At 52.3% G+C, this 21,659-nt stretch overlaps 1 protein-coding gene across 4 annotated transcripts; it reads right to left on the reverse strand.

Annotated features, from left to right (window-relative positions):
* Positions 1-235: 235 nt before the first annotated feature.
* Positions 236-19,829, reverse strand: LOC118676703 (NADH-cytochrome b5 reductase-like). Of its 4 annotated transcripts, none has more exons than XM_036350992.1 (7): positions 19,282-19,829; positions 14,450-14,748; positions 14,147-14,295; positions 10,943-11,030; positions 6,857-6,961; positions 3,732-3,935; positions 236-611 (listed from the first exon to the last, which is right to left on the reverse strand). In XM_036350992.1, the coding sequence occupies exons 1-7, from the start codon at positions 19,664-19,666 to the stop codon at positions 408-410; spliced, it is 1,434 nt and encodes a 477-aa protein (XP_036206885.1). In that variant the 5' UTR covers positions 19,667-19,829; the 3' UTR covers positions 236-407. The 4 variants fall into 4 exon arrangements, with proteins under 4 accessions (XP_036206885.1, XP_036206887.1, XP_036206888.1 ...); XM_036350994.1 differs by having other exon boundaries at positions 14,450-14,660; positions 19,282-19,328; XM_036350995.1 differs by lacking the exon at positions 19,282-19,829 and adding an exon at positions 14,794-14,884 and having other exon boundaries at positions 14,450-14,660.
* Positions 19,830-21,659: the final 1,830 nt, after the last annotated feature.

The raw sequence follows: 21,659 nt of genomic DNA on the forward strand, positions 1-21,659 counted from the left end.
CTGAGGCCACCCAGGGGAAGCACAGGGCATGGTCTAACGGCACAAGCCCCTAACCTGAGGAACTAGGGGAGCTCTTCTGGCCCTTCTCCTACCAACCCCTCCTCCTCCTGGGGCTCAGCCTGGACCAGGACTCCAGGAAGTCCTTCCTGACTCCCAGCTGGTTACTCCTCCCCAGGCTCCTGCCACCTCCACCCCCCCCCTCCACCACCCCCCACCCCCCCCCCCCCCACTGCAGGATGCCTGCTGAGGGAGGTAGAGATGAGAAACAGGTGCGTGGAGGTACAGGCAGCCACCGCCATCACGGGGCGAGTCAGCTGTGGTCTTCTGCCACATCTTCTGGTCCCAGTCTGTGCTCCTCCCTGGGTCTCACTGGCAGGCCCCTGGCCTGGGCTTAAGGGAGGCCTGGCCTAGAAGAGGAAGTAGGAGTCCTTGGCCAGGCCCGCACGCAGCAGGCCCTTGGCCATGTCCTCGGTAAACTCGGCCGAGCCACAGACCAACGCAAAAGGCTTTCTCCGGCAGGAGCCAACCAGCTCTTCAATCAGGTCCTGGCCCAGGCGGCCAAAGCGGGTCTTCTCCCGGTAACTCCAAGGAAGCTGCTCCGGGGAGTTCTCCTGGGATGATGAGAAACGGTGGGGGTGACTACTGGGGGTCCTCCGAGTTCACACACAGCTATCCCCGCCAAATGAGGAAACTGAGGCAGAGGGCATGGGAAGGCAACCTTCCCCTAGCCCTACCGCAAGTCAGGCGCTTGCTCACGCTGGACGCAGCACCCCACTGCCAGCCTGTAGGTAGGTAGTTACCCTCTGACAACAGGGGAGCACAGGGAGGAGGGACATTCCGGGGGCACACAATGAGGTAGGAGCAGAGGCAGGAGAACTCAGGCTCCTTTGTTCCTCACTGCCTCTTGGGGCCACTGTACCTGTCACCGTGGGGGGAGTGTTTTCTCCCCATTACTGTGGGTCTCCCAGCATCTCCCCAAGGCTGTCCACACCATCACCCTGGGAGCATAACTGGCTGGTGTTCACTGTTTAAGGCAGGGGTCCTCAAACTACGGCCCGCGGGCCACATGCAAATACAAATACTGTATTTGTTCCCGTTTTGTTTTTTTACTTCAAAATAAGATATGTGCAGTGTGCATAGCAATTTGTTCATAGTTTTTTTTTTAAACTATAGTCTGGCCCTCCAACGTCTGAGGGACAGTGAACTGGCCCCCCGTTTAAAAGGTTTGAGGACCCCTGCTATGGGCCCTTGAGGGCAGGAACACTGGCCTCCCCTCTCCTTCCCACTGCCCGATTCCCTCAGGCCAGTTAGGCTCACTCAGCCTCCTCAGTTGCATACCCGAGATGCATAGGGTCTGGTTACTGCTCAGGTGGGGAGGGGACGGTAAACCATGTGCTGCTGCAAAGGAGAGCCCCGGCAGTGACAGTACAAACATCCATCCAGCCTGGGCTCAGGGAGTGCTTCCCGAATGGCGTTACCTCAGCGGAGAGGAGGGATGAGTAGGTGTTGGGTAAAGAAGCAGGGAGGAGTACTCCTGGCAAAGGGAATGGTGGTGAGCACAGGCCCAGCAGCCAGAAGAGCAGACAGCACCTGCAAGCTCAGCAGACCAGTGCCACCAGAACGCAGCACGCAGGGAGGGCATGCCTGGAGACAAGGCGGCAGAGGACTGGCACAGCCATGCAGGCTGAGAGCAGTAGGGAGCCAGGGAAGGGCTGGAAGCAGGGCGGAGGTGTGTCAGAGTTGCCCTCCCAGCTGCAGGATGAAGGACAAATCAACAGGGGGTGTCTGGAGCAGGGAGATGCTCGAAGATTCAAGCTGTCGCTGCAACCAGGCAGGAGAGGGAGCATCCTGAGTGGAGGGAGTGCGGATGAACAGGAGGTGCCTGTCACTCCATCGTCCCTGCCACTGATGGCCAGCCCACTCGCCTGACCCATCCCAGGCCCCTGGCATCATCCAAGCCCCAGCCCGGAGCTGAAGGTCCTCTATTGCTGGTGAACTTGAACTCTACCCACAAGCCCAGGTTCGGGTGCCACCTCCTCTGTGAAACCCTCCCTGCTTGCTGCAGCATCCTGAACACCCTCCGCAGCACCCATCCCTGTGCTGTCTTATACTGATGAGCAGTAAGGGCACGGCCTCTGGAGTAGGACCACCAGGGTTCACATCCAGCTTCCCACCAACTGGCTGTTACCTTGGGCAAGGTTCTTAAATCTCCTGAGCCTCAGTTTTCACATGTGTACAATGGGCATGATGGCAGCACAAAACTCCTAAGATTGTGGTGGGGGTTTACATGCGTTAACACACATAAAATGCTTAGAACATTGCCAGGCAGAGAGAAAGTGCGCAAGGAGGGGAAGCCATTGTCAGCCATCCCTGTGGCTGTCTCCCATAAACAGGTGATGCCTGGATGGAAGAGAGCAGGTCATCCTCATCGGCACCTGGCATGTGGTTTGGAAAAAGGAAGCCGGGGCGATTCTGCCAGGTGCCAGCTTCCTGCCCCATCTGCCACCCTCCCTGACCAGGCCCTCGGGAAGGGGGGAGGGTGCTGCCAGGCAGCAGTGGCCTTTCCCTCACCCCCCTCTCGGCTGCATCAGCCTTCTGCTTCCTTCCCCTGCCTGGGCACTGCTGCTGCTGCTCACGCTCACCAAGCACAACCCTCTCGACAACTCTGTCCCATGGACAGGCCAGCAGACCCCGGCCCCTGGGGAGCCCCGGACCTCTGGTGTTAGGAAGGGAAACCCAGTTTCCTGACACACCCACCCGGCCACATGTCGAGGATCACAGACGTCTTTAGGGACACTCTAAAGCTGACTCAAAGAGGAAACTGATGAGAAGGGTGGTCCAAAGTACAGGGCAATGAGGCTGACCCAGAGCAGCAGAGGCTGCAGGAAAGAGAAATAAAGCTACTGACAGGGGAAGACAGGTGAACAGAGAGAGCTAAGGGCTGGGCTTGAGGTAAAGGGCATGATGGGCCCTCATGCTATTAGGGTTCACAGGGGAGGGGCCAGGAAGGCCTGAGTGAATGAGGGGATGGGGAGCCAGAGGCAGGGGTGTCAGGAGGCAGAATCGCTTCCAGCTAGAGCAGCGGTTCTCATCCTGTGGGTCACGACCCCTTTGGCGGTCAAACGACCCTTTCACAGGGGTCACCTAACACCATCCTGCATATCAGATACTTACATTATGATTCGTAACAGTAGCAACATTACAGTTATGAAGTAGCAACGAAAATAATTTTATGGTTGGGTCACAACATGAGGAACTGTATTTAAAGGGCCAGAAGGTTGAGAACCACTGAGCTAGAGTGTCTGCAGCCAGGAGAGTTGGAAAGCAGCTTTCCTCGCAGGCAGGGGCAAAGTGATGTGGTAGGCACACAACTGCTGATGCCAGAGGGCAGATAACAGGCAGCAAAGCATGATGGGTGAGGGCTGGAGCTCTGGAGTCAGAGAGTCCCAGGCTCAAATCCTGGCTGTACCCCATTGAGCAGCACCTCTCGGGCTGGCACCTCCACCATCCTGAGCAGGTTTCCTCATCTGCATAATGAACAGGACACCTGCCTCCCTGCCAGGCACATGGTGGGGACTCCACCAGGGGCTGGATCTTTGCAGCCTGGGCACAGAACCACAGCAGCCTTGGGACAGGGGCAGAAGCGCAGTCTCAACTGGGAAAGGAAGTTGCCCCCTCCACCACCACCCCCTCCACCACCACCACCACCACCCCCCCGCCCTTGGGCTTACCTGGCTGAGAACAAAGAAGGTGCGGACGTTCCAGAAGCGGGCCTGCTCTTGCAGGAAGGTTTTCAGGTAGATGCCCTCAAAGGTCTTGAAGCAGCTGACCAGGGTGACAAAGGTCTCATCCTCCGCATTGTCCGTGATGCTGTGCAGGAGGGGCACCATGGGGGCCAGGCCGGTGCCCGAAGCCAGCATGAGCAGCTCACCGTACTGGGGAACAGGAGGGGTATAGACAGGAAGGGTTGGGGGGTCTCACCCGACCGACCCACTTTGGGGCCTGTTCTTGGGCTTGCCCGAACCGGAGGGCCCTGCCCTTCCTAGTGCTCCCCGCTCTGCCTCCTCTAGGATACCACCCTGCTTATTAGTCTACAGCCTGGAAGGTCTGTGTAACAGAAATCAAGGAATCTGGTGCTGAAAGGGAGCCTGAGGGTGTGGCCCATCTTACAGTGGTTTGTTTTCCTGCTAAACATCCCCACAGGACCCTTACATGCTTCTGCTGACAGGCAGCTCATTACCTTGCCAGGCAGTTTGCTCTATGACGGACTGACCTCCTTTGCCAGGGAGGTTTTGCCACCTCACATTGAGCTAAAACCTGCTCTCAGCACAGCCTGGCCCACTGCCACCATGCCGGCCCTGCACTCAGGCTGCTTCCTCTGTGCCAGGGCAGCCCTGCAGAGCTCTCAGGGTGCTGGTTTGGAAACCTGAGCCTGCCCCTCTCCAGACTACAGGATACTTTACATAGATTCCTTCCCCTTTCTGAGCCCCTTACTGCCCGCCATACCATCCAGCCCGATTCCCTGCCCTGCCGTCTCCCAGTCGTTAGCCTACCCTGGTCCTCCTCCTCCTGCTGCTCAGGTGCTGCCCTGGGAAGCCTTCCCTGAGCCAGGGACAGGTGAGGGGTCCTTCCTGTTTCCCACAGCCCCCTGTGGACCTGCCCCACAACACTGGCCATGCTGTGCTGTGGTCATCTGTTTGGGTGTCAGTCTCCCCGTTAGACCATGAGCTTCTGGAGTACAGGGGTCTTGTCTGGCCCGTTCTGGGCCCCAGGGTCCAGCAAGGGCCTGGCCCTGGATGAAGACATGGGAATGTGTGTGGAGGAGCACACAGATCAATGCTAATGTGTCAGTCCTCCAGGCTGACTTGATGTCCATCTGCAAAGAAGACAACTGCAGAGCAGCAAGACACCCCAGCCTCCTCAGGGGCCGGCGTCAATGTGTGGGACCCCATCTCTTCTTCCTCACTGCTGGGCCCGACATCCTCCCTAGACAGGAAATGCAAGGGTTTCCATCCGTGTTCTGTGGATGCAAGGGAGCAGCCATGGGGCATGGAGAGGCTCCACCCAGAAAAGGTGGTGAAGACCACCTTCGTCAGGTGCACCTCAAGGTTGTGAGAAAACGGAAGATGCTCAGTGCCTGCTCTTAGGTCTGGGGGACACAGGGACATCCTCAACTGAAATGCAAGGCTGAAAATGGTTAGCACTAGGAGAACATTGTAGAAGAGTGTTAATATATGCACACCCTGCCTGGCCAGCATGGCTCAGTGGTTGAGCGTTCACCTATGAACCAAGAAGTCACAGTTCGATTCCTGGTCAGGGCACATGCCTGGGTTGCAGGCTCCCCAGTGGGGGCATACAGGAGGCAGCCAATCGATGATTCTCTCTCATCATTGATGTTTCTATCTCTCTCTTTCCCTCTTCCTTCCTCTCTGAAATCAATAAAAATATACTTTGAAAAATATATATTTTTTAAAGTATATTTTGTATGTATGTATGTGTGCATATATATATATATATATATATATATATCCCTTATCTGTAAAATGAGGGTAGCAGTACTAGGAGCTGTTGTGAGGATTCAAATCAGAGATTGGCACATACATGCTTGATATCACTATATGCACAAAGGTGTGTGCCCTTGTTCATACACTGACGCATGGAAGAGGATCTAGAAGAGTACATGCCAAGGTACTAAGACTGATATGTCTGGGTAGATGGCCTGCAGGTGTTCTTTATTTTCTTCTTATTGCCTCTCTATATATCTGCGGTTTTTTTTTTTTTTTTTGGTAATGAACATGTATTGCATTTATAATAAGGAAAAACAAACAATAAAAGCTATTTTTAAACAAAAAGAATGGAGAGGAATGACTCATTCTCTTCCTTGTTTTTGTTTTCCTAATTAGAAAGGTAATAGGTGTTCATTATGGAGAATTTGGAAAGTATAATGAAGAAAATAAAAATCACCCCTTATTTCATCACCCAGAGCTGAAATAAGGCTATCATTTAATTGCATTTTCTTTCCATATTTTTTTTTTCTGTGCATTTTAACTTAGTTTCCCAGTCTGGTGTCTATTCAGTTTTGTGCCTAGTGTTTGTCACTTGATCTTATAATATAAACATATAATATCAATTATAAACATAATTTTAAAATCCAGGATAATTCCTTTAAGTACCTGAAACCCAGTGTACTTAAATGTTCCCCTGTGGCTGAATACTCAGCTATCTCCAATTTCTTGCTACCATAAATAAAGCTGTAATGAACATGTGCAAGAGTCAGCATTTTGGATTCCTGCCACAGGACAGACTTCCAGAAGTGGAATTACTGGGTCAGAGATTCTCAAGACTTCATACTGCCAAACTGCCTTCCAGATATGCACCAACTGATGCAAAATTACTGATCCCTCCTGGGAACATCAGGGAAGGCTCTGAGCGTAGCATGAAGATAAGGAGGAGAGCCTTCCCGGCTGGGAAGCAGTGGCCTCCCAGGCAGTGAGCCATGAGACAGAATTAGGGGGCAGTCTCTGTGGTCTTGTAACAGGAATGTGCATCTGGAAAGATATCTGCGGGTGAGATGGGATCGGGGTCTTAAATACCAAGTACGTGAGTCGGAGTTTTCTAAGAGATGGGCAGCCATGGACAGTTCTGGAGCATGGGCAGGCGATTGTATTTCTTAGTGCCTAGTCCATCGCCTCCCACGTCCAGCCCCAAGGATACTCTCAGGAAGAATGGTACCGTGAGACTCAGAAACCCGAAACTGGAAGCTGCAGTCTTGGAGGCTAAGCTGGGGTGCGGAGGGGTACGGAGGGGAGGGGGGAAGGAAGGGGGTCTCCTGAGGATTCCGTGTGCTGGCACTGACCTGGTTTGGTTTATAGAAGAAGTTTCCGAAAGGTCCTCGCCAGAAAGCCGTGTCTCCTGCTCTCAAGGACTCAACATACCGGGACATCAGCCCAGTCTGGTAGCACTGGGAGCAAACACAGGAGACTTCATCGGGATGGGCAGTGCTGCCAATCCACACCACACCAGCCATTCCCAGGGAGCCCTTTCTGCAACGCTAAATACTGTACAAGCGTCATCTCATTTAATCATCCTCCTCATCCCACAGGATTGGTACTGTCATTCCCAGTGTTCAGAGGAGGCCCAGGAGCTTACACACAAGGGAAATGGTGAGGCTGGGGTAAGAATCCATAGGACCTTCAGCTTTTTTTTTTTTTTGGGGGGGGGACCTTCAGCTTTAACTACAGAGGTCTCAACCCAGATAACTCAGGGCCCATACAGGTAACATAACTGAGCACAGAACTGGGTATGAAATGATTAGTGACAACTAATATTCAGTCTCAGTTCCAGAGGGCAGCAGGGAACGGTAGGGACTGTGGTAAATTGGGGAGTGAATGTTCCTTCTAAAGGAAGAAGCCACTTTGTAGATTCCAGTACAGTTGGTGGGGCTGATGATGCCAGATCTGATTTTCCATAGGAGCAAAACATCCATATTTTTATGTTAAATCTCACATTTTTGAAATGTCAGCAATTAAGTCAAATTTTTAAAAAAACTCTACAGGCCAAATCCAAATAAAATTAGGGCTGGAATCAGTGTGTAGCCCACTCATTTGAAAGCTCTGCATCAGCCTACACTGCTTCTTGGATGGATGAAAAAATGAAGGATGTGGAGATTCCTCCATGTGAGGCAGACTACATTTTCTGAGGGCCTGCCCTCGCTGTGCCAGGCACCATGCTGAAGACAGCTGGACCATTCATACATTTATGAATGAACAAATGAATGAATGAGTGAACTGATCAATCACTCAGTTATTCAGATTAAGGAGCTCACAGTCCAGGAGGAACCTGTCCTGTCTCAGACATACACACGGTAGAGACTCCCTAATACTGCATGAGAAGGATAAAGTGCTGGGAGAACACTGAGGAGGTGCAGTCCCTTCCAATGGAGCAGGATCAAGAATAGCTTCCTGGCCCTAGATGGTTTGGCTCAGTGGATAGAGCATCAGCCTGTGGACTGAAGGGTCCCAGGTTCTATTCTGGTCAAGGGCACATGCCCTGATTGTGAGCTTCATCCCCAGTAGGGGGCATGCAGGAGGCAGCCAATCAATGATCCTCATCACTGATGTTTTTATCTCTCTCTTCCTCTCTGAAATCAACAAAAATACATTAAAAAAAAGATAGCTTCCTGGAGGAGGAAGCGTTTGAGCTGGACCTTGAAAACTGGGTAAGATCGAATTCTCTGGGAATGGGAGGTAGAGGGCAGAGAGGATTCTGGGCATCAAGTATGGTACGGTCAGGGGTAGGACAGCCCAGGTCAGGTGCTGGGAACAGCAAGTGGACACAGTAGGGTGGGGGTAGGAGGGAAGCACTGAACCACAGGACTGGAAGGGTGTTTGATATGAAATTATAACCAGGCTGGGCTCTGGTCACCAGACATGCTTTTCGGCACCCCCAGCCACCTCTAGCACCATCCCTGACTTCCTTAGACACCAGGTGCCTGAAGCCAGGGAAGTCCTTGCTAGGCTCACCTGGAAGAGGTCTGGGAGGGAAGCTACAGTTCCCTAACTTGCTGGAGGCTGTCTCAGAGCACACCTTGGTTTCTGGCCCCAGTCTCAGGGGAGGCACAGACCACACAGAGCCTGGCTCAGTACACACTAGTTAACTAGGACAGACGCTGAACTTTTGTTCTTCCACTTGGAATTGTATTACCCAAGGGGCCTGGGAAGAATGACATCATCCCTCTGATGTCATCCCTTCTCCATCTGTAAAATGGGGATATGACCTACTCTGTAGGGTGGTTATGAGGTTGAAACGAAACAATAAAGAGCCAGAAGCAGTGCCTGGTGCCCAGGAGGTGCCTGAGAATTGGGAACTCCTCCTTCTCATCTACCAGGGAGGGTAAACCTAAAACCATCTGTCTGCCCAATTTGCAAAGACATTTCCAGCTCTTCCTAGCCAGCGGCTTAGGGGTAATTAAGCATCTCTCTATAGAGAGGCTTTCTGGGAAACCAAGGAGAAAAGCAGCCTTGCAGCTGGGAGGGGACTGTCTCTAGGCTTATCCTTTCAACAGAAACACACCCAGACAAGCAGCTTGGGGAAGCAGGCCATTTGGAGAGGATTTGTGGAATCTCCCAGACAAACAGTTGTGCGGAGAAGGGATCCCATCCAAGCTTATGTGGGAGGGAGTAAACACTCGGGCTCTGAAGGCAGGCAGGGGAGGTGGGAGCCAGAGACAGTGCTGGGGTCTTGGAGTCAGGAGGCCAGGGCTCACCATCTGCCACACTTACTGGCTGTGGAGCTTCAAGTTCTCCTGGGGCCTTAGTTTGCTTATCAATGAAATGGGGGTAATCCCTGTCCTACGAGGGAGATAAAAGGATGTGAAAGCTATTCTTAAACACTGGTGTTTCCTAGGACTGCATTTGAGAAATGACGATCTAGAGCAGTGGTCGGCAAACTGAAGATCGGCAAACTGCGGCTCTCGAGCCATATGCGGCTCTTTGGCCCCTTGAGTGTGGCTCTTCCTCAAAATACCGACTTCTGTGCATGGGCCACGAAGTTTCAATCGCACTGTACGTGCGCGCCCGCACGTGGTATTTTGTGGTATTTTGTGAAAGAGCCACACTCAAGGGGCCAAAGAGCCGCATGTGGCTCTCGAGCCACAGTTTGCCGACCACAGATCTAGAGCTATGTGTTAGGCTGACCCACATGACACTGCTGTTTCTGTAAGTCAAAAATATTAGAGTATAAGCAATTTCATGCAGTCCCACCTAATTATTTTTTCCACATAATTGGACCTTCATGACTTCTTATATACTTGGTGTCTATTCTTTGGGCCTCTGGGGTATTTTGTATCCAACCCACTTTGTTCATCTCATCTCTGCCAACCCCCTCACCACCTTGGCTGCCCCACAAGCACCTTTCCTCCTGCCATTCAGACTGGGAACAGTTTCCACAAGACCCTGCTCTGTTTCACCTCTCCCTGCCTTTGGTTATCCATCCTCTTGGCCTAGATGCCATTCCCTGCCACTGCCAATTTCTACTCCTCCTTTAAGACCCAACTCAAATGCCCCAGCCCCTGCCCACTTCCCCGAGAAGTAATCTCAGGTTAGTTTGGTCCACAAGGTGCTCCGCATCCCACTTTTCTTTGCATGGCCCCTTTCGATCCAGGACAAATAAGCAGATTCCCCCATCAGGCCTCCTTCTCCACTGCACATGCAGTTCCCAGCACTGAGAGCAGTGGTTCTCGACCTTCTGGCCCTTTAAATACAGTTCCTCATGTTGTGACCCAACCATAAAATTATTTTCGTTGCTACTTCATAACTGTAATGTTGCTACTGTTATGAATCGTAATGTAAGTATCTGATATGCAGGATGGTCTTAGGCGACCCCTATGAAAGGGTCGTTCAACCGCCAAAGGGGTCGCGACCACAGATTGAGAACCACTGACTTAGAGCTTCCGCCCACCTTTCCCTCTGGTTCCCCACTGCTTTACTTAAACATACAGCATCTTCTGCGAGGAGGCCCAGCCTGCTTTCCACAGCTCCAGCCACCCTGTGCTGTACTGGGGCCTCCTGGCTATGTGTCTAACACACTGTATTGTTCTGGCTGCTCCGCTGTCTGAGGACCCCCATGCCCAGCACACAATGGGTCCCCTTCCCCCTCAGGCTCAGTGCTCTCTCCACCGACAGGCACAAAAATGAGGAGCAGCTTCCACTTGCTCAGTCTGAGGCTCCTTTTCATAAAATCTGTCAGGAATAAGCCCTCTGTTGGGGGTCGATTAGACCCCTTCACCAGGAAGGAGATGGGAGAAGCCCCTCTCTTCCCTCGGGCCAGCCTCCTTCCATGTGAGCACTGGCTCTTCCACATCAGTGGGAACTGCCCCATCCCACCCAAGCCAGCAAATGGGGGCTTCCGTCCACAGCTCGGAGCATCGTGTGAGTCAGCTCACCTTGATTAAAACTTCAAAGTAGCCTTCTGCATTGACAGGGCTGATGGGTGTGTAGGCTCTCTGGATTTCTAAGCCATCTACTGTCCCTCTGGGAGAGAGAAGCACTCAGTCAGGCAGGCAGGCAGGCATTCGACAAACCCGTCTAGGATCCGCTCCACCAGGCTGGTGAAAGCAAAGGTGGGCCTGGTCATCCCCAGTGGTCCTCACTGAGGGGCAAGCAGGGAAAAAGAGCACCGGGTCCCCCGCTGCCCCAGGCTGGCTGCATCCCCCCACAGGTCATCTATATATATAAAAGCCTAAGCGACCTTTACAGAGGACCGACCAGAACAACTGGTCGCTATGATGCGCACTGACCACCAGGGGGCAGACGCTCAATGCAGGAGCTGCCCCTGGTGGTCAGTGAGCTCCCACAGGAGGAGCGATGCTCAGCCAGAAGCCGGCTCATGGCTGGCGAGCGCAACAGCAGTGGCGGGAGCCTCTGCCACCTCCAGGGCAGTGTTAAGAAGCAGCAAGCTGAGCCATAAGGAACAATGAGCAGGCAGGCAGTAAGGAGCGAAGGTTCCTGGACTGCAAGAGGGCGCAGTTTGGGCTGAGGGACCCCCCTCCCCCAGTGCACATATTTTGTGCACCAGGCCTCTAGTTCATCTGTAAATTATGATCCATATGAAACTGCCCCTTTTGATAAAATGGGGCCAACCACCTTTGTCCCTGTGGTGTAGCTCCACTGGGATTACAGATGGGAAAGTGCTTCAAGAGTACAATGATACCCGGCCTGTGTTGCTCAGTGGTTGAGCACTGACCCATGCACCAAGAGGTCACCAGTTCAATTCTTGGCCAAGGCACATGCCAGGGTTGTGGGCTCAGTCCCTGGTTGGGGGCATGCAGGAGGCGGCCAATGGATGTTTCTCTCTCATCAATGTTTCTCTCTCTCCCTTCCTCTCTCTCTAAAGTCAATAAAAACATATATATATTTTGAAAAGGATACATTGATGATGTGAGCTGTTTTTAGGACATCAATGTGTTTTTTTCCTGACTTCTTCTCAACCATAGAATGATAAAGATAAAAACAACTGTTTTTAACAAGTTGTTTATTAAATACTTACTACCATGTGCCAGGTTCATTAGATTGGGAAGGACCCTCAAAGGTGCCCTAGTCCAGTGGTCACCAACTGGTGGTCCGTGAGGTCCGAAAGGTTGGCAACCGCTGCCCTAGTCCAAAGCCCGACCCCGGGTATAAATCCTCCGCACAATGTTGCCAACAAGGGTGCAGGATGATTGTCACGAAAATAGCACCCTTGTTGTCTTACCTGCCTACTACACACCAAGCACATTATATGCATTATCTTCTTTAATTCAAATAATAACCCACGTGAAAAACCCAAGGCTCAGAGAAGGAAAGCCACTTGCCCAAAGTCACCCACAGCTCTGACTGCCGAGCCATGTTCCTCACCACCACTCCTCAGAGCTCCCCTTCTCCAGCCCTGCAATGTACGCAAAGGTTTTTGTAAAAGGCCTGTCCTGCCCAGTCGGTGTAGCTCAGTGAGCAAGTGAGTGCTGACCCAGGAGGTTAGCGTTCAATTCCCGGTCAGGCATACCCTAGGTTGCTGGCTCGATCCCCAGTAGGGGGCCTGCAGGAGGCAGCCAATCAATGATTAGCCTCATGTTTTTATCCCTCTCTCCCTTCTTCTCTCAGAAATCAGAGGAGTGGTTAAGAGTGTGACTCAGGAGCTGGACTTGGATGCAAAGAGCTCGGTGACATTTGCTACAACAGGCAAAACTGACATGCTACGGAGGGAGCAACCACTCACTGGGAGCACCGGGAACCTCAGGGGGCCTCCTGGAGCTGGGGTTAAAGGATGAGCAGGCCACTGACAGGTGAGAATGGGAAGTAATTCCAGGCAGGGCAATACTGGGCAAAAGCTTAGAGGTAGGATGACGTAGGGCAGGAACTGGTGAGTGGATCATGAGGCTGGAACAAGGGGCACATATGCAGCAGGGGGAGAGAGAACTTGATGGGAAAGGAAGCTGGGAGTCTGGGTTAGGATGCCATTATGTAGGCGTCATGAGCACAGGTGTTGGACAGGGAGTGACATGGTCAGCTGCATGGGTTAGGAAGGTCACTGGAGTGGCGGAGAGGGTGGAGGAGAGGGAGGGAGTTCCTGACTTATGGTCAGTTGCATGGAGCTGTGACCTGCCCTCTGGCCCCTCCCATCCATGGGAATGGTGAGCTTTAAGGACTGCCAGCCAGGCCACAGGTCAGAATGAGCTGGGCACAAACACCAGGGGTCAGTGCAACGCAAGTGGCCAGAGGATGACCAGTAATATGCTCTCTCTTGGTTCTCGTTGTCCTCTGGCTTCACCTTCTGTCTCCTTTGCTGGCTCTTCCTCCTCTTGCCAATACCGTAAATGCTAGAGTAGCCAGGGTTTGGTTCCCCGCCCTTCCCACTTTCCATGCCACGTGCTCCCAAATGCTGTCCAGGTAGATGCCAATGATTCCCATGCCCATGTCTGCAGCTCAGATCTCTCTGCTGAGCCTCATATCCACAGCGTTAACTGCCCGGCAGAGGCCTCCATCTGGAGGTCCCAAAGGGTCTTTGTGCCTGGACAGGTGAAGGTGGAAACAAAGGCGGGAGGAGAGTACACAGGTAGGCTGGAGGAAGAAGAAACTTGAGAGTGGTTAAGAGTGTAACTCAGGAGCTGGGCTGTCTGAGTTTGAACGCGGGCTCCACAACTTATTGGCTATGTGATACTGGGCAAGTCCCTTGTTCTCCAAGACAGTGTCCTTTCTATCGACTGGCACGAATCATACAGGTTAATACCACAGGCACTAGAGCCACCCTGCCTGCCTTCCAATCCTGGCTCCAACATTTCCTAGCTGTGTGACCTTGGGCAAGCTACTAAGCCTCTGTGACTTCAGTTTCTTCGCGGGTATGCTAACGGTACCTACTCCTCGGGATTTTGTGAGAATTAAATGAGCTCATAAGCACACAGAATTGTCCCTTGGATAGTATGTGCTACTAGTGTTTGCTATTTTATTTACTATGAAAATGCATTCTTGTTCAATCCCAAGAACCCTCTGAATCATGTATTACCATGTCTACTTTGAAGATGATTAGTGGGGGGTTAAGCCGTCGCCCTAGGCCACAGCTAGCAAATGGCAAAGCAGAGCTGCAAAGCTTTGATCCTCCCACTACCTGAGTGTACCGTAGGATGAGGTGCTGGCCCGGCCGCAAGCCGAGCTGGCTGCTCCCGGGTAGTGCAAACCGCACACAGTAGGTGTCCTGAGTGAGTTTGTCCATGGCACTGATGCGGAAGGCCAGGAACGTCTCTGGGCTCAGTTTGGAGGGGAAGTTCTACAACAGGAAAATATCCAGCGGCTAGAAAGCGGGACTCAAGAGACATGCAAGCATCTTCCCCACTTTCCCCAGGGAGAGGCTATCTATCCTGGCGGACCTGAGGCCAGACAGATGCTGCCACCCGAGCCCTCTGGTCTGAGGAGACCCTTACCGGTGATTCCTTCCCTCTTAGCAGGCTTCTGTCCTTGCTGGCTCGGGCTGCCTCCCACCTCGCCAGGTCTCGGTCATAGAGGTCGAACACACAGGGTGAGCAGCCACTGCCGCAGCACTGGGAGGGCAAGGGCTCCACAGGCCGAAGCTGCAGCCAGGCTTCCTCATCATCGTCCTCCTCCTTCTCATCCATCATCAGAGGCTCAGGCAGCCTGGGGAGGGGGAGGGGGGGGGAGACGACAGGTGCTCTTCCCAGAGCAGGCCTGGCTCTGTGAGAGTCACTGGCCCAGGCCCCGTTCCCTGGAAGGTCCGGAGAGGGAAAACATATCGTTACACTCTGGTCACCTCGACTCCTCCCATCCTCCTGAGACGTGCAGATGCCTTGCGTGCGTGCGTGCGCTGTGTGAGCAGTGAGGACAGGGATGAACCACCCTGGAGTCTGGTGCCTGGAGCGGGAGGCAGGCAAACAGAACAGAACCATCAAAGCTGGCATCAAGGTTTCCTGACCTTTTCCTGTGCTCTGAGTGCTGGATTAAGCACTTTACATAGAAAATCTTGTTGAATTTTAAAAATATTTTAAAATTCCACAGGGAAATTGAAGTAAAAGAGGACGTTCTCTCCCTCTTGCCTGAGAATAGAACTGAGGCTAAATCTCACGTCACAAAACATTATTTAATTAAATATCATTCCTCTAAAATGCAACGACTTCTAAGAGCCCCCGCCTTTGATTTCCACTCATTCATTCCTGCCGGAGACACGAACAGGGGCGCTGAATGAGGTGCTGGGATGCAGAGGTGAGTGATCCTAGTCTGTGCTCTGGAGGAGCAACTGGCCTTGTGGGAGAGTCAGCCACTAAAGCAGCGGTTCTCAACCTGTGGGTCGCGACCCCTCTGGGGATTGAACGACCCTTTCACAGGGGTCGCCTAAGACCATTGGAAAAACACATATATAATTACATATTGTTTTTGTGATTCATCACTATGCTTTAATTATGTTCAATTTGTAACAATGAAAATACATCCTGCATATCAGATATTTACATTACAATTCATAACAGTAGCAAAATTACAGTTATGAAGTAGCAACAAAAATAATTTTATGGTTGGGGGTCACCACAACATGAGGAACTGTATTAAAGGGCCGCGGCATTAGGAAGGTTGGGAACCAATGCTCTAAAGGGATAATAACCATATAGAACAGATGCCACCAACTGAGCCAGAGTCTACGCCAAGCACTTTGCACTGCCCCACTCAATCCGTGTTCTTCCTCACCTCACAGAAAACTGAGGCCCAGGTCAGGAAGCCAGAGTGGTAAGGTTAGCAGGTCTCTTATGTCTCCAGGCTAGTGCTCTTTCTCACTAGATTTCATGCTTTTGGAGGACGGGGGAAGAATGGAGTAAGAGCAGGGGGCGGGGGGGAGGGTCTTCATACAATTCCCAGCGCCTGATGGCACAGAACAGGGGTCCAACTTGCCAAACTGTCACTGAATTTTATGGCTACCCCGGAGCCTCCCAATGGCACTAATTTCATTTGTGCGTAAAGTGCTAGGATCAAGGTGTGGGCCAAGTCTGTGGAAGGGCAGAGGGCTAAACCACTAAGTTGGCCAGAGGATCTGAAAGTCCTGTTTCTTGGTTACCAATCACTTCCCAGGAATCTTTTTTTAGAGAGAGAAGAAGGGAGAGAGGGGGCAGGAAGAGAGAGAGAGAGAGAGAGAGAGAGAGAGAGAGAGAGGAGAGAGACATCAATTTGTTGTGCCACCTATGTATGCATTCATTGGTTCATTCTTGTATGTTCCCTGACCAGGGATCAAACCCACAACCTTGCCGTATTGGGAACGACACTAATCAACTGAGCTACTGGGCTAGGGCCTTCCCAAGGAATATTAATCATTAAGAACTTTTCCACTTTTCCTGCTTCCCACATCCATTTACCCTGGAGCTTCCCACAGGCCCAAAGGATGTGCTTCTAGTCTCTCTACACCATCCATCAGTGCACCTGCCACCAGCTGTGATGACACCAGTCCCCTGCTTAGCAACTTCTAACAGCTCCCCATCGCCTACTGGATTGAATCCAATCTTCTTGCCCGATGCCCAAGGCTCTTCCTGATCAGAGCTTGTCCAAATTTTCTTATCACTTACTCTCACTGGTTTTAGAAGGGAGTCCCCCTGTGTGCAATAAATTTATCTTACAGAGGAAAGGGTTTGGATTCAGAAAACCTGGTTCTACTACTGGTGCTATTTCAGGAAGGCTTAGCAGGCTGGGACCCCCTTGAGGGCAAGGGTGGTATCTTATTTTTTCTGTATTCTACCACCAAGCTCAGGCCTGGCATTTGTAAGGCTCCAGTGAGTGGTGAGTGCTCATTCTGTTTACAGATAAAGTCTGGGAACCAGGCACAGTGCTAGGTGCTATGCTATAGCAGAGGTAAAGGGGACATGGGTCCATCTTCACAGAGCTTGCAGCCTAGCGTGGTGTTACATCAATTTGACCCACTTTTATTGCATGTGATGTGCCAGTTATGTATATGAGGGAATGAGGTCTGGTACCCTCTTTATGTCAATTCATTTTTATTTTTTTATTTTTATTGATTTCAGAGAGAAAGGGAGGGAGAGAGAGAGAGAAACATCAATGATGAGAGAGAATCATTGATTAGCTGCCTCCTGTACAATCACACTGGGGATCGAGCCTGCAACCTGGGCATGTGCCCTGACTTGAAATCGAACTGTGACCTCCTGGTTCATAGGTCGATGCTCAACCACTGAGCCATGCCAGCCTGGCTATGCCAATTTCTTACTCTCTGCAATAGAACCATGAACAGACTAATGAATTTCAGAGGGAAGGTGGGGGTAGGGAGGGAGAGAGATTAACTGGGGAACCTATATGCATACTAGAGGCCTGGTGCATGAAATTCGTGCACGGTGGCGGGGAGGGGGTTCCTCAGCCTGGCCTGCACCCTCTCGCAATCCAGGACCCCTTGGGGGATGGCCAACTGCTGGTTTAAACCGGCAGTGGGACATCTCTCTTACAATCTGGGACTGCTGGCTCCTAGCCGCTCGCCTGCCTGCCTGCCTGCCTGATCACACCTAACCACTTTGCCTGCCTGCCTCAGTGCCCTAACCACTCACCTGCCTGCGTGCCTCATCACCCTAACCACTCACCTGCCTGCCTGATTGCCCTAACCCCTCTGCCTGCCTGCCTTCCTGTTGCCCCTAATCCCTCTGCCTGCCTGCCTGATCTTTCTCCCTTAACTCCTCTGCCTGCCTGCCTGTTGCTCCTAACCACTCACCTGCCTGCCTGATTGCCCCTAACCACTCTTTCTACCTTCCTGATAGTCCTTAACCACTCACCTGCCTGCCTGGTTGCCCCTAACTGCTTGCCTACCTACCTGATCACCCCTGCCTGCCTGATCATCCCTAACCCCTCTGCCTGCCTGCCTGGTTGCCCCTAACTGCTTGCCTACCTAACCACTCACCTGCTTGCCTGGTTGCCCCTAACTGCTTGCCTACCTACCTGATCACCCCTAACCACTTGCCTGCCTGCTTGATCGCCCCTAACCACTCTGCCTGCCTGCCTGATTGCCCCTAACCGCTTGCCTGCCTGCCTGATCGCCCCTAACTGCCTCTGCCTTGGCCCCTGCTGCAGCAGCTTCGTCCGGAAGGAAGTCCAGAAGGTCGTTCAGCTGTCTGGTCTAATTAGCATATTACACTTTTATTATTATAGATATGTATAACCCATGGACACAGACAATAGTGTGGTGAAAGCTAGGGAGGGGCGGGTGGCTGGAGGAGGGGGTCAATGGGAAAAAACACACAAAAAACAAAAGAAATCTGTAATGCTTTCAACAATAAAGATTAATTTAAAAGAAAGATAAAGTGAGATGAGGGAAAGAACTCCATTTATTGTAAGCAGCTATACATTGTGAGGGTTATTCCTATCAGTCTTTGCCTTAAATTTACCTTTTCCATGTTTTAGTAATCCCACTTTCTCTGGTATTTTGGAAATTGGTAGAGAAGTTGGCCATGTCAGTCACAAATTTTAAAGACCCGGTTCACGCCTCCTTCCCGTCTCTGCCTTTTCAGTCTCAGAGGCACCACCTTTCAGCCATGCCTTGACACCCACTGCCTCTACTGGATGACTCTCCTCACCCTTCAGGCCTTGCTTAAAGGCCACCTCCCCTCAGAGGCCCTCCCTGACCGCCCCTTCTCATTCCCCATCATGCACACTATTTGCTTCTACTAGTATTCATTCGTTAAACATGTATTTACTATGTGTCAGGCACTGTTCTCTCTCTCTCTCTCTCTCTCTCTCTCTCTCTCTCTCTCTCTCTCTCTCTCTTCTCCAACTGTTTGTTTGCTTCCTGGCTGTTTCCCCCCTAGACGATCACAGTGGGCATGTGATAACGAGGTGTTGCTCCAGGAGCAAAGACCGCCTCCATCGCTCTGGCCCCGCTTCCAGGAGGCGGAAAGGGAAATCCCGAGGAAAAGGGAGGAAAGTCAGTCCCTCTGGGCGCTGGGAAGAGGCCTGCACCACGACCCGAGCCGCGGCGCTGGTGTGTGGACAGGGCCGCTGTCAGGCGTGGGAGAGGGACGCGGTAACCGGCCCGCAGCTGCGAGAAGTGGCGGAGAGGGAAGGGCACTCAGCGCACCCACTACGTGCAGGGCGCTGCGCAGGTGCGCTGGCCTAGGCGTTTCTATTCTGTCTTTACAGCAAAGGGCCCTGGGCTCAGAGGGAAGTCCTTGCCAAGCTCCAGCTCCTGGTTAGCGGCCCAAGTTCCTCCGAGTCCGGGTTTGAACTCCAGGTGTTCTGGTCCCATCCCTGCCCCGACCCGACCACTCACCTACACAGCTGGGCTTCCCTTCACCCGAGGATCCTTCCTGTTCCCGCCCCCGAGGGTGGGGCAAGACAAGGATGCCTGGCCTTGATTGGTTCGAGTGGCTGCCACTCACAGGACGAGGCTCGGCGCCCAGCCCCTTTCGTTCCCAGCAGGCCTTGCGCATGGGAAGATGGCGGCGTCCTGGTGGAGGTCTTGAGGAGAGCAAGTCGGCAGGCATGGCGTTGGCGTCGGGGCCCGCCAGGCTGGCGCTGGCTCGCCCCGGACAGCTCGGCCTTGGGGGCTGTGGGGCCCCGAAACGCGGGGCGTACGAATGGGGAGTCCGCTCCACGCGGAAGCCCGAGCCTCCTCCCCTGGACAGGGTGTACGAAATCCCTGGACTGGAGCCCATCACCTACGCGGGGAAGATGCACTTCGTGCCCTGGCTGGCGCGGCCGGTCTTCCCGCCCTGGGATCGCGGCTGGACGCATCCAAGGTTCCGCCAGCCGCCCCCCGTGCACGAGCATCCGCTGTACAAGGACCGGACCTGCCACACCTTCCACCAGCGCTGCCGCCTCCTGGAGGGTGAGGCCCCAGGCCGGGCGGGAGGGGACCTCGTTCCTCTTCCCAGCGCTGACCCCTGCCCTCGGTAGCGCCGGGCAAGACATTGACATTCCGAGGGTCTCGGTTTCTTCGTCTGCGAAACGGGGCCAGTAGTGACTCCTGTTTTCCGAGAGGCGTTTGGATTCAGTGGGTTGTAAAGTCCCCGATCGCTTCCCTACCCCCATCTGGTTCTCTAGCTCTCGATCCTCCGGAGTTTTGTTATAGACTTTCCAGAACGCTTCCAAGTTTAAGGAGCAGTGGCAGTGTGGGGACTCAAACCCCACTCCTGCTCCAGGGTTTTGTATGTTCCACCGAAAAATCCAGAAATTCCGTTTCTACACGTTTGCATGGGTTTAATTCTAATGCATGAGGTCCCTTTGGTAGATATGGGCTTTTCCTGTCAGGAATGGGGGTGGGTCAGTAGAAGAGATCTGGGTTTGGAAAGGTGGGCATCCATCGACCTGATCCCCCAGGGTCGGTCTGAGTGCAGCAGACAGACCCTTATGGCTCAGCCGTCTCAGCCCCTTTTTAATGGCTTTGGGGCTGGCACGCACGGTCTCAGTTAACCACCCATCCGTAGACAGTCATTCCTGAAGGGGAGTTGAAATCTGGCTGTGCTAGCTTCTGCTCCTTATTGTTAGTTCTGACCCCTTAGATGGCTCCCTCTCCTCTCTCTCTCTCTCTCTCTCTCATTCTCTCTCTCTCTCTCTCTCCTCTCTCTCTCTCACTCTCTGCAGCCTTTGCCACAAGATGGGCTTAAGTATCTCAGTCTGAATTGTCTTTTTTTTTTTTTTTTTTTTTTTTTGGTGACTGACTGTCCCAAAGGTGTAAAGCAGGCCCTCTGGCTCACCAAGACCAAGTTAATTGAAGGTCTTCCCGACAAAGTACTTAGCCTTGTTGACGACCCACGGAACCACATAGAGAACCAAGATGAACGCGTTCTGAACGTGATCTCTCATGCCCGTCTCTGGCACTCCACTGAAGACGTCCCCAAGAGAAAGACCTATTGGTAAGTTTCCCCCAAGTCAGTAAGATTTCCAGGTGATGGATTTTGGGGTCAACATGTTGTTTGAAGTCTACAAATGTTTCTTCTTTTTTCCAAGCCCTGTCATTGTGGACAGCCTGATACAGCTGTGTAAATCCCAGATTTTAAAGCATCCTGCTCTGGCCAGGCGGATCTGCGCCAAAAACTCCAGGGTATCCACCACCTGGAACCGAGGTTGGTCATTTGTTAGCCAGAAAGCTTTAGTCTGTTTTTTATCTTTCTACTCTTAGCCTTACCACCAGCTCACATGATCAGCACCCTCCCCCCCACCACACCCCCAATGTGTATCCTCACTTCTGTCCTTCATGGTCCAATTTTGTAGGCTTAGGCACATCCTCAATTTCATTAGAGTTTTAATGGGCAGCTTGAGGGGCCCAGCTTTTTTGTTTGTTTGTTTGTTTTAATATATTTTTTTATTGATTTCAGAGAAGAAGGGAGAGGGAGAGAGAGATAGAAACATCAGTGATGAGAGAGAATTCATTGATCGGTTGCCTCCTGCACACCCCCCACTGGGGATCAAGCCTGAAACCTGGGCATGTGCCCTTGACTGGAATCGAACCCAGGACCGTCAGTCCACAGGCTGACGGTGTATCTACTGAGCCATACCAGCTAGGGCTGTTTGTTTTGTTTTTAATCACTTCTTTCCAAGACTGTTAATTCAGCCGTATCTATTGAGTGCCTGCAGGGGCCTAAATGTGACAACGTAAGGAGGTAATGAAGCACACAGAGTCTCTGCCCTCACAAAGCTCATATTCTA

Source organism: Myotis myotis, unplaced genomic scaffold (assembly GCF_014108235.1).
Source record: "Myotis myotis isolate mMyoMyo1 unplaced genomic scaffold, mMyoMyo1.p scaffold_m19_p_2, whole genome shotgun sequence".
Classification (NCBI taxonomy): domain Eukaryota; kingdom Metazoa; phylum Chordata; class Mammalia; order Chiroptera; family Vespertilionidae; genus Myotis; species Myotis myotis.

Excerpts from the sequence above, each read along its gene's own strand:
- LOC118676703 (XM_036350992.1), bottom strand. The coding sequence starts at position 19,666 with ATGGGCTCCAGTCCAGGGATTTCGTACACCCTGTCCAGGGGAGGAGGC. Across the intron at positions 11,031-14,146 it reads GGCCAGCACCTCATCCTACG|AGGGACAGTAGATGGCTTAG; the intron begins GTACACTCAGGT and ends TCTCTCTCCCAG. Across the intron at positions 612-3,731 it reads CCTTCTTTGTTCTCAGCCAG|GAGAACTCCCCGGAGCAGCT; the intron begins GTAAGCCCAAGG and ends TCATCATCCCAG.